This window comes from Orcinus orca, chromosome 15 (genome assembly GCF_937001465.1).
Source record: "Orcinus orca chromosome 15, mOrcOrc1.1, whole genome shotgun sequence".
Classification (NCBI taxonomy): Eukaryota; Metazoa; Chordata; class Mammalia; order Artiodactyla; family Delphinidae; genus Orcinus; species Orcinus orca.
Window position 1 is genome coordinate 49801751 of NC_064573.1, and position 12364 is coordinate 49814114.

Genomic DNA, 12364 nt, shown 5'->3' on the forward strand with positions numbered 1-12364 from the left:
GAGGATCTACGTCTTTGTGGCATCTCCAGGTGGATTCGAAAATCTCCCTGGGCATCGCAGGCATCCTGATCGTGCTGAGCTCGGTGGCGTGCTCCTTGGGCATCTTCAGCTACATTGGGATCCCCTTCACCCTCATTGTGATAGAAGTCATCCCATTCCTGGTGCTGGCCGTGGGAGTGGACAACATCTTCATTCTGGTCCAGACCTACCAGGTGCGTTTCAGAGTCTCACAGCGTCTGACCAAGTACCAGGCTCCACATACGGCTGTTCAGCTCCATGCGGAGTATTTGAGTGTGACACGTGGAGACTTCGTTTCCGTTCCTCTGTGTTGCTTATTGGTGCCTGTAACTTGTTCTGGACATTTTGAGACCAAGAAGATTGAGACCAACATTCTCTTTGGTTGGTGGCATAGATATAAAGTGAGAATTTGGTTTTAAAATATGTGCAACATGTGTGCAAAAAGGGCTAACACGCTTGTAGAAAATATTTTGGGCACAACAGCTATTAAAATGATTCTTAATATAGTGTAGAAGAATGAGGGATTTGTCAGAGGTGCCACTAAAAGGCAAAAGGTCAGCACAGGACCCACTGATGTAAAAAATGATGTCAATCCGTTGGTTCTCCCAGGGTCCCTTGTCCTGTAGCGCTTACCTGGGCAGAGACCCAGTGGCATGTAGGAGTGTTATTTAAAGGTCCAGCCACCTGCAGCCTGCGTTGCTTGTATTTTCCTGATAACCTGATTCAATCCTTCCTTTAGATTCTCACCTGTTACCTGGCTCCGGGCTTCAGAAATATCCCAAATGAATCAACATGAGAAGTTTGGGGTCCTCACTGCTTGATTGTATAAAGTTCACAAACAACAAGTAGATGCTGCTAATCATTATTTTTTACCATCAGGTTAACACAAGGCACCAAAGAAGCAAAGAGGTGGCATTGTAATTGAGAAACTTTAATGTCGCGTGTTTAACTTTCTATTTTATTTTTAAGAGAGATGAACGTCTCCAAGGGGAGACGCTGGACCAGCAGGTGGGCCGGGTCCTGGGAGAAGTGGCCCCAAGTATTTTCCTGTCGTCCTTTTCAGAGACGGTAGCATTTTTCTTAGGTAATTACTCTTTGAATCTGCCAACCCTGAGGTTTGCTGAGCCTGGGTGTATCAGTATATGACCCTTTGCGCTGTTTTTTAAGTTTTATTCTGTGATTGGAAAGTATCAGAGTGGACCACGAGAAAAATTGGTGGCAGTATCTCGGATGCCATTAGCAAGTGTCTTCTTTTTTTAACTACATTATTTATTTATTTTTAATTTTTAATTTCTTAAAATTTTGGCCACACCACGCAGCATGCAGGATCCTAGTTCCCCCACCAGGGGATTCCCAGCAAGTGTCTTCCTTCTCACATTGTTTCAGGACGGTGTTGATGTTGGGGTTCAGATACCTAGGACTCCTGCCCCTGCCCGTTTAGGGCACCCATGGCAAGTGCTGGGGTTTGAAAATAGCACTCTTGAAGGACAGCCACAGGGTCCTTCCCGTCACAGCACTCTCGGCAGCAACTCCAAAATCACAGGCGTTAGCTCGCAAGGTGTTTGCCACTGTTCCGAAAGGCAGTCTCCCCGCCTCTGCACACACATTTCACTGGGAAGCAGCCTCGTCAATGAGCAGGAGTTCTTCAGTCTTCCCTCAATACAAGGAGCCAGAATAAACTGGCACAAAACCCAGCACTTCTGTATTCTTTCATGTGGAGAAATCGGTCGTCTTACTAGCAGGGCACTGCCCACCCCCATGTCTGGCATGTAGTAAGAGAAAACTGTCACATCCTCTGCAGAGGATGCTGATTAGAACCGCCCAGTAAGTCCAGGGAAGACACACGATCCGTGGGTCCCAGTGGAAATGCCTGCAGGGGCCACCAGGTCATCTTACAAGGGGCCATGGGAGGGACGTCGTAGGTGTGGTCTTTGGACACAGACACGCCGTTAGCATATATCATCCCCCGTCTCCACGAAGCAGTGCACTGTGAAACAAACCTGTGGCTCTTGTGGTTTCTCTTTATGGATACAGATGCAAAACGGTTACTTCCTCTTTTTCTATTATTAAAAAAAAAAACAGTGCAAGTATGTATGTTGGTGATGGCAGCTGACCCTGGGCCTCAAGGTTGGAGTGACTTTGGGGGGACAGGAGGAGCAGCAGGGACCGTGGCACCCAGAGTCTGGGGTCCCATCTGCAAGAGGCAGCTATGTGTTGCTGGCCCAGTGCTGCCAGGTCCAATTTTTTTCTCAAGCGACGCTGTGAATCTAGATTTTTTTTCTCTCAAGTGACACTGTGAATCTCATTGTTAAATATTGGCTATTTATTTTTTAAAAACTGTTTTTAAATTCTAAAATGGGTTTATATATATCTGGCCCATGGGCAGCCAGTTTTCAGCTTCTGAGTCTTAGCCTGGAGGACGCTTGGAGCATCCTCATTTGTAACTAAACCGAGAGACTGACTGGATGTATAATAGCATATGGGAAATACCATCCCTCTTGTGGACTGAAGTGTAGCAGGTACTATAAGAAATGGCCTGTGTTAATGGATCTCAGATGTGAAAGTGCATGCATTTGCTTGGAGAGCTTGTTAAAGTATAGAGTTGGGATCATAGAATTCTGAACAGCAGAATTGGGGTTGAATTCCCATTGTCTTGATTAAGTAGGAGGGGGCCCGGTCCCTGGAACCCCAGGTGGTTCTGGTGTGACACCCGCAGATTGTGCAGAGTGCCTTTGGGTGGGAGGATTGGGGGGATTCTTCTTGTGGGATTGGCCTGCTCTGGTGCCGTGTGTTCATACGTGCACGTGCCTGTGAGGCCTGCTGAGCCCTCAGCTGGGAAGAACGTGGCTGCTCTCTTCTCCCCGCAGGAGGCCTGTCCGTGATGCCGGCTGTGCACACCTTCTCTCTCTTTGCGGGGATGGCGGTCCTCATTGACTTCCTCCTTCAGATTACCTGTTTTGTGAGTCTCTTGGGGTTAGACGTTAAGCGGCAAGAGGTAAGTTGTCATCAGGCGTGCAGCCTGTTTCATTTGAGTCTAGAATCTAGATGAGGCGGCTGGAGGGTGACCTCTGTTCCTCTTCATCCCCTCAGAGGAACCGGCTGGACGTCCTCTGCTGTGTCGGGGGCGCGGCAGACAGAGCAGGCATCCAGGCCTCGGAGAGCTGCTTATTCCGCTTCTTCAGAGACGCCTATGCTCCATTTCTGCTTAAGGACTGGATGCGGCCCATTGTGGTAGGAGCCTGTCTGTGGTTTTTCTCCCCAAAGTTGTCACATGCCTCCTAAGAAATCAGAGTGCTTGGGAAGGATTCTGACAGCTGTTAAGTGTGTGTGTGTGTGTGTGTGTGTGTGTGTGTGTGTGTGTGTGTGTGTATGTGTGTGTATATATATATACAAGAATGCAGAAGCAAATATATACAAATATAAAATATTTTTAGCAGGCAATATAAGCAAGAGTTTCTGTCTTAAGTTGGTTGTTTTGTTTTTAAATAATTACAGATTCATAGAAAGTAACAGAGGTAGTGCAGAGAAGGACCCAGCTGCCCTTTGCCAGTTTCCTCCCAAGGTCTTACGTAATTGTAGTTCAATATCAAAACCAAGAGTTCGACATTGGCACAATGTATGTGTCCAGTTCTGTGTCAGCTTATCACATGTGCAGATTCGTGTAAGCACCAAGATATAGATCTGTTCCATCACCCTCGTCCTGCACCTTCAGTGTCACCCACCTCCCTCCCCTGCACTGTCCCTCATCCCCAGTAACCATGCAAGAGCGTTTTGTAGTACAGTTTACACACTGGATACAGCCAACAGCTATAATCTATCACATCTCCACTAAAAGAATGTAAATTCATTCCAGTAAAAGTAATAGTGGGCTTCCCTGGTGGCACAGTGGTTGAGAGTCCGCCTGCCAATGTGGGGGACACAGGTTCGTGCCCCGGTCTGGGAGGATCCCACATGCCGCGGAGCGGCTGGGCCCGTGAGCCATGGCCACTGGGCCTGTGCGTCCGGAGCCTGTGCTCCGCAATGGGAGAGGCCACAATGGTGAGAGGCCCGCGTACCGCAAAAAAAAAAAAAAAGTAATAGTAACACCTAACATTTATTGAACACTTAATATCTGGTATTGTGCTCAGAACCGGGTACTACGCTAAATTCTGGATTATCCCTAGAATTTTCTCATTTAATCCACAAAATTATCTGATGTTACAAGTCTTATTTTTCCTGTTTTATTGAGGAAGAAATAGAAGCTAAGAGAGGTTAAGTGACTTCCCCAGGGTCACTCAGCTTGTAAGTGGCAGAGCCAGGATTTGAACCCAGGTGGCTTTACTATTGAGACCGTGACCTTGGCTACTGTCCCAGACTCCTTGTTTTCTTAGCGTGTCATTTAAACTTGCTTTTCGTTTAGAAAAGTCCTGTTTTGTGTGTTTAAGATTTGATTTAGGGAGTTCCCTGGTGGTCCAGTGGGTAGGACTCAGCGCTCCCGGTGCAGGGGGCCTGGGTTCAATCCCTGGTCGGGGAACTAAATCCTGCATGCAGCCATAAATAAATAAAATAAATAAATAGATAAATAAATGATTTATGTTTTTAATCATGACAACTCTAACTCTGTAACTCACTTCACATTCCAGGTAGCGGTATTTGTGGGCGTTCTGTCATTCAGTATCGCAGTCCTGAACAAAGTAGAAATCGGCTTGGATCAGTCTCTGTCAATGCCAGATGTAAGACGCTTTCTTTCTTATTCTAACTCATTTAGCCCATGGTGAATGCATTTTTCAAAATACTCACGCAGGTGTTTCAGCTGATGTCCGCTTCTAAACGTGGGTGCTGGCAGGCTCTCCCGCATTGCAGGAACCTCGCCAGAGCTCTGCCCATGAGGCCCGGGCCTTCTGAGCTCACAGGCCTTGGGCATGGCTGCAGAACACAAGCAGCCGGTCTTGACCTCGTGAGGTGCCCTGCTGACGGTGGGACCAACTGGAAAAGCCCCTGGGCCCAGGGTGGGGAGGGGGCGCTGGCTGTGGAGGGAGTCAGGAACCTGGGCTCGAGGCGTCTCGGCCGGGAGCCCCCCTCTCGCTTGCACAGGACGTTCACACTGTGTCCTGTTGTCCTCTCTCTCTCTCTCAGGACTCCTACGTGACGGATTATTTCCAGTCCCTCAGTCGCTACCTGCACGCGGGCCCGCCCGTGTACTTTGTCATGGAGGGAGGGCACGACTACGCTTCTCTGAAAGGGCAGAACATGGTGTGCGGGGGCCTGGGCTGCAATAACGACTCGCTGGTGCAGCAGATCTTCACCGCCGCCCAGCTGGACAACTAGTCAGTACCCCAGCTGCGGACGGGCTCCTGGCCCGGGACCTCGGCCTGAAACCTCTCTCTTAAGATAGCTTTTCCTGGAAAATCTATCTTGCCAAATGTGGGTTGAATCTAGCTTTACCTGAGCAAAACCTTTTAAAGGGCAAATTTACCACCTCACGTTCTGAAGCTTTTCCCGTTAAGCACTAACGTGGTTTGTCTTCTGACTGGGTGGCATTAAAAGGTCTAGAAAAGGAAGTTTTGGATTTCAAGAAAAGGGACTGAAACTGAAGACTTCCCCCTTGTGGGGGCATCAGTAACCCTTTCTCTCCTTTCTCTAGTACCCGGATAGGCTTTGCTCCCTCGTCCTGGATTGACGATTATTTTGACTGGGTCAAGCCACAGTCGTCTTGCTGTAGAGTCTACAACAGCACGGATCGGTTCTGCAACGCATCGGGTACTTGATCCTTTTCCAGATCTTTCCCTCTTTTCTGAAGAACTTTAACATTATAATTTAAAAGTCATTTGCATTTTGCCTCCACGTCCACCTGTTTGTCTGCCATTGCTGCATCTCATTCCCCTTGGCATCATCCCCTTCCTCCATTGTGCACTCTGGGGATACCTTGTTGTCCCCTTTCCAGCCCCCGATGGGGCTGCAGGCTGAACAAGGCCCAGGTCAGGGGACCCTGGTTTTCAGGTTTGTCATCTTTTCCCGACAATGCTGTTGGTCTCTCTTGATTGGTATCTGGCCGTAGCTTCTCATGGGAGTGCTTTTCTTTGTTTATCACTATTGCCATATGGTTTTGTAAAAGTGTTGAGTCTGTCCTAGGATTTTCTTGATAAAAACATGGACGTCCTGGGCTCTGATAATAACATACTGAGGTTGTCCTTAAAGCAGGAAACCTGCTTCAGGGAAGAAAATTTGTACAGCCTGTGTTAGATGAAGATGGGACCTCAAGTTTGACTGTGAAAACCATGTGTTTGAAGCTTTGGGATAAACAGAAGGATTCAGGAAAAGAATTCCCGTCACTTCTTCATCATTATTTTTAAATGTTTTAATATGGAGACCCATCCTTCTCACCGTGGCTCCCCCAACCTGTTTGCACAGTGGTTGACCCTGCCTGCGTCCACTGCCGGCCTCTGACTCCAGAGGGCAAGCAGAGGCCTCAGGGTGCAGACTTCATGAGGTTCCTGCCCATGTTCCTCTCCGATAACCCGAACCCCAAGTGTGGCAAAGGGTAAGTGACACGGAACCCATTCAGCTGTGTGGCCGCTTCCCCTTTAATTTGCACTGGGAAGCTGGGGAGGGCTGGGGTGGGAATGGTGGGTGGGAAGGTCCTCTTCTCTGCCACTCTCCACCCTGTCCCGCAGAGAAACCAAAACGCCTTTAAAGAAAACTCCTCATCTTAAGAGAAGATGGTTCTGGAGAACTTAGGGGCAGGATAGGAATAAAGACACAGATGTAGAGAATGGACTTGAGGACCCGGGGAGAGGGAAGGGTAAGCTGGGATGAAGTGAGAGAGTGGCATGGACATATATACACTACCAAACGTAAAATAGATAGCTAGTGGGAAGCAGCCACATAGCACAGGGAGATCAGCTCAGTGCTTTGTGTCCCACTAGAGGGGTGGGATAGGGAGGGTGGGAGGGAGATGCAAGAGATATGGGGATATATGTATACGTATAGCTGATTCACTTTGTTATACAGCAGAAACTAACACAACATTGTAAAGCAATTATACTCCAGTAAAGATGTTAAACAAAAAAAAAAAGAAAGAAAACTCCTCCTCATTCTGACCCGATTCCATCCTGGCTTGAGCATTCTGTCTCACACTCCCCTCCTGGCGGCATGAAGGACACAGTCCTGTGCAGACCACCGGCAGGGCAGATTGTGGGGAGGGATGCAGGCGATTCAGGATGTGAAAGGGTTGGTCCAGTTGTGTCTGGAGCATATGGGGCACTGCAGCTCTGCTCTGGTGACATCACCCGGGATGAAGGTTTAGATTCTTTTTTTTTTAATTTTATTTATTTATTTTTGGCTGCAGTGGGTCTTTGTTGCTGGGCGCAGGCTTTCTCTAGTTGTGGCGAGCGGGGGCTGCTCTTCGCTGTGCTGCTTGGGCCTCTCATTGCGGTGGCTTCTCTTGTTGCGGTGCATGGGCTGCAGGCATGCGGGCTTCAGTAGTTGTGACCCACGGGCTTAGTTGCTCTGCGGTATGTGGGATCTTCCCAGACCAGGGCTCGAACCCGTGTCCCCCACATTGGCAGGTGGATTCTTAACCACTGCGCCACCAGGGAAGCTCCAAAGGTTTAGATTCTTTTAGCCCCACTGTGCTTCTTGCCAGCCTGTCTGTACATGAGGTTATGGGCTGTCTGACTCCCCCATCTAGCCAGGCAGCCAGCTACTGTGGGAACAGGATCTCTGGCCCAGAAATAGCAAAGATGACTGAAGTCTGGAGTTGGGCGGATTTGGATGTTTTGGTAGGAAGGTGAGTGTCCAGGTGTACATTAGGTAAACGCTGGACATCCCTGTTCTTCGTAAGAATACATAATGTGACCAGAGTCCCGTCAGTCATACATCTCACGTCTGTGTTTTGAGACCTAGACTAGGTACCATGGGAGGCCTGTCCCTAAAAATAAAGAAGAAATGAACCCCGTAGCTTGGTCTCCTGGCAGACTGAATGCTCGGCTACATAAAAGAAGTCAGAATGAATTCAACTCGTAGGAGGGCAACAGACAGGGAGCCTCCTGTGTGCCAGGATTGTGCCAGGCACCTCACTGACACTATTTCACTGACTCACCACACAGCCCCATGAGTAGGTGGTGGTACACCCTTTGCAGATGATACTGCAGCCCAAATTTAGTAATTCTGCTCAGGGTTCCAGGGCCGAGGTCGACCTCATGGCGGTCTGACTTCAGGGCCCTTGTCCGTTTGCGCCTCCTGTTACACAGCACTGCTGAGCAAACCCTGTAGAAGAACACACTGGGCTGTGAGCAGAACCAGCTACAGAAACAGTAGCGGCTACGCATCAAAGAAACCAAAGCAGCAAAGAAAAGCCAGTGTGGGAAGGAATGAGCTAAACCTTCATCGCGCCTTTTCAGGGGCTTCCCTGTCCCTGAAATTGACAGCTGGTCTGATCCCTGAGTCCAGGGTCAGGTGACACCACTCAGCCTTGATGCTCAGATTCTGCAGGTACGGCATGAGGTGTTGCCTTTGATACCACTGTCTTCTCCCAGGGGACACGCCGCTTACAGCGCGGCAGTTAACATCCTCGGCAACGGCACGGGCGTCGGAGCCACGTACTTCATGACCTACCACACGGTGCTCAAGACCTCCGCTGACTTCATCGACGCCATGGAAAAGGCCCGCCTCATCGCCAGCAACATCACCAGAACCATGGGCCTGGAAGGAAGTGATCACCGTGTGTTCCCATACAGGTAACGTGTGGATTTTGTAAATGAGGGTGTCCTGGGGAAATGCCCACACCCTGGGGTTCCCTTGCTGGGGGGGCCGACACTCGGTTTTCCTTCTGAACCTGGCTCCATCCTGAGCACAGGTGTAGCCTGTCTCAGGAAACGGCACCTGGGCCAGAATCTGAAGCACCTACTGAGGTCTCGGGGCTGGAGCTCACACCCTGCAAAACAGGCGGGGGGCACGGGTCGCGGCACCTGGGGAGCAGCTTCACAGAGCGGGCCCGGCAACTGATCGCTGGGGACAGTGACTTTATGGAGGTTTCTCTTTTTTCATTTATTGTTTTCCTTTTTTTTCCTCATAAAGAAAATATTTTATGAAATACTGAATTTAGAAAATATAGAAAAGTAGGAGAAACAAGTGATTTTCCCCCCAACCCCTGTAATCTCACTGAAGGGAGTCTGGACCTGTTCCTGGCAGGACAGCCTGTTTTCCTGTGAAAGGAGTTCTTGGAGTGGGTGTCCTGACTCCTTAGAGGAGCTGGTTAACTTTGCTGAAAAAGCATTTTCTTCTCAGGCCCTGCATAGACCCCGTTTGGCTGGGGTTAGCCCTCAGGATAGACCAGGGCTTGTTTTCCCAAAATACCACGGAATATTCTTTGTCAATAAATGCCTATAAAGTTGGGCACATGAACAAAAACCTTATATAAAATACGTATCTCGGAGGCCCTTCTTTGGGTGTCAGTGGCCAGAGGTCCAGCTTAACTGCTGGAGGTGAGTCTTGCACAAACAGGGAGGTTTTGTGTGAGGATGTCTCTCAAGGTAGTTTCTGTTTTGCAGTTGTGGCAGGATGAGGAGTAAAGATTCCGGAAGCAAAAACAAGCTGTAACAGAACGTTCTCCCCCTCTCCAGTGTGTTCTATGTCTTCTACGAACAGTACCTGACCATGATTGACGACACTCTCTTTAACCTCGGTGTGTCCCTGGGTGCCATCTTCGTGGTGACCGTGGTTCTCCTGGGCTGTGAGCTGTGGTCGGCAGTGATCATGTGCGTCACCATTGCTATGATCTTGGTCAACATGTTCGGCGTCATGTGGCTCTGGGGCATCAGTTTGAATGCGGTTTCTTTGGTCAACTTGGTTATGGTGAGTCCTGGTCCACTCAGTTTGTCCCTCACTCCTTATGTCACTGCTGTACATTGTTTCTTGGGGTGAGAGATCAAGGCCAGCTCCTGCTCTTGGCGCACATGGTCAGGTGGGGTCAGTGGCAGGTGGAGTTGGACGTGGGTGGTACGTATAGCAATGGAAATGTGAGGTCATGGTCTGGCTTAGGCATTCTGCCTTTAAATTATTATTCTGGGGCTTCCCTGGTGGCGCAGTGGTTGAGAGTCTGCCTGCCGATGCAGGGGACACGGGTTTGTGCCCCGGTCCGGGAAGATCCCACATGCCGCGGAGCGGCTGGGCCCGTGAGCCATGGCCGCTGAGCCTGCGCGTCCGGAGCCTGTGCTCCGCAACGGGAGAGGCCACAACAGTGAGAGGCCCGCGTACCGCAAAAAAAAAAAATTTATTATTCTGAAGGGTGCTTTGCCAAAGTATGTAGCCTGATGACAGCATGATGTTCAGTTTTCAGTTAGAAAAACTGCCCCTTCTCAGTGGAATTTTCTGACCAAGGCCTTTTGCCTTCCATGTGGTTGCCAGGTGCTTTTTAATAGTCTTGAATATGTGCACATTTGAGAAAGTATTAACAGAAAACAGACACAGTGCATCTGCTCTTCAGATACGAACTGAACGTGGCTTCAGGGGGAGTGGTAGTGAGGCCCAGCTAAAGAAATGACAGTGTGCTGGCTGGCTGGGGGTTGGGGGGAACTTGAGAGGTTTCAGCTGTTTCTCCGTAATAGAGGCAGATCTGCTGGAGGAAACTGTGCCTGGAGGGTTCCACACGCTTCCTGGGACAGTTTAAGTTGGTGTGATGGGAGCTTTGTCTTGTAAGTTAGAGGCGGTGCTCCGGGCTTCTTTACCTCCCAGGTGCCCTGATAACCACAGATCCCAGGAAAAGGGGTGGTTGCTTTTACTGTTTTTAACTGGAGAAGGGCAGTTGTAAAGGAAGCACTTTATTTCAGAGCTGTGGCATCTCCGTGGAGTTCTGCAGCCATATCACGAGAGCGTTCACGGTGAGCACGAAGGGAAGCCGCGTGGAACGGGCAGAAGAGGCGCTCTCCCGCATGGGCAGCTCTGTAAGTACAGCCCGAGCAGATGACTCGGGCAGATACCTCACCGCGAAGTACCCAGCTTGGTGACTGAGTGTTTCTCAGGAGAAGGAACTTTAAGATTCAGTAGGGAAAGCAGAATTTGTATCTTTTACTTAGCAGCAGCTCCTAAGGATTATAGGTTTTCAGGCAATTCATGAAATAGCTGTATCTTGCATAGAGCTCCACCCTGAAATTCTTTAGAACTGTTAGTGCTGGAGACTCCTTTGCAGACGACAGTATGGCTGAAGCAGTAAAACAGAGAAGTTTGATTTGAGAGCCGTTTAAAACCCAGGCCAGCCATGTGTCCTGGCAGGGGAGCTGCCATGCTTGGAGCCCAGTGTGCAGTTTGTGGTTCACATTTGGAGAATCTTCTCAGGCTAAACCAGGATACAGGACTGAACTATGAGCCAGTTACTTTACCACCAGACAACACTGTTACAGAGTAACAACAAAAAGTGTGTAATAAGTAGCATTGCCTAAAAAAATAGTACATACCTTAATTGAAAAATAATGCTGTTGGAAAAATGGCACTGATAGACTTCAGGGCTGCCATGGGGTCTGTGCAGAATACACAGCTTTTACCCTTATTACACCTTTTTTTCCCCTCAGATTCATAAGTAGCAAATAAAACAATTTAGGCAGAGTCTAATGCTACTTAACAGTAAATCTGAAAGCTGGGGTTCGGTCCCCCATTACTTTGGACCTTGGCTTTTAAGAAATCCCTCTATGAGGAAGTGTTCAGTTACGGTAGGTGATAAAAGTTGCTTCTAACCGCATCTCTCTTCTCTTAGGTATTCAGCGGAATCACACTAACGAAATTTGGAGGCATTACGGTTTTGGCCTTCGCCAAATCTCAAATTTTCAAGAGATTTTACTTCAGGATGTATTTCGCTATGGTCTTACTGGGAGCCACTCATGGATTAATATTCCTCCCTGTCTTGCTCAGTTACATAGGTAAGAGTTTTTATTTTTAACCTAGTGGGATGGAGGAAGCATGATACTAAAGGAAAAGGATACCTTGAAACATTCTTTTGAAGTATTTGAATGTACTTGTACTGATGGTCATTTGATAAATAACACTGAGTAAAAAAACTTCTAAGAGAAGAACTCCAATCCTGGGGCTTCCTGTTCGTCCATACTACTTCATTAGAAAACTGGAGGCCTCGCGTCGTCAGATTGGAAGTGAGTTTGTGCGTCAGCAGCCCAGGGCTCCTCCCTGCTGAGGTGAAGGACACGCGTCCAGCCACAGCCCAGCGGTGCCCTGGAACAGCTCTCATTTCCATTCGCTGTTCTAGCGGAACACTGCCTCTGCTGGTCACCTCTAATTTGGAGTTCTCCTTAGGATCTTTTTGCCTCTGTGGTCACTTCAGCTTCTGTAAATGACCTGTGGCTGAAAGAACAGTACTAAT

The 12364-nt window shown here is 48.8% G+C and overlaps 1 protein-coding gene across 4 annotated transcripts in view; it reads left to right on the forward strand.

Moving 5' to 3' along the window:
• Window positions 1–12364, forward strand: part of NPC1 (NPC intracellular cholesterol transporter 1) — a 47615-nt gene that overhangs the window by 34297 nt on the left and 954 nt on the right. For 3 of the 4 annotated variants that reach the window (XM_004273753.3, XM_033435325.2, XM_033435324.2), the window contains 12 exons: window positions 30–212; window positions 988–1102; window positions 2886–3013; window positions 3109–3249; window positions 4641–4730; window positions 5134–5324; window positions 5642–5757; window positions 6409–6538; window positions 8535–8735; window positions 9621–9852; window positions 10827–10940; window positions 11747–11909. In XM_004273753.3, the coding sequence (XP_004273801.1) occupies window positions 30–212; window positions 988–1102; window positions 2886–3013; window positions 3109–3249; window positions 4641–4730; window positions 5134–5324; window positions 5642–5757; window positions 6409–6538; window positions 8535–8735; window positions 9621–9852; window positions 10827–10940; window positions 11747–11909 (1804 nt within the window). Of the gene's footprint in view, window positions 1–29; window positions 213–987; window positions 1103–2885; window positions 3014–3108; window positions 3250–4640; window positions 4731–5133; window positions 5325–5641; window positions 5758–6408; window positions 6539–8534; window positions 8736–9548; window positions 9853–10826; window positions 10941–11746; window positions 11910–12364 lie in introns of those variants that run through there. The other variant, XM_049698120.1, reaches the window with a different exon arrangement.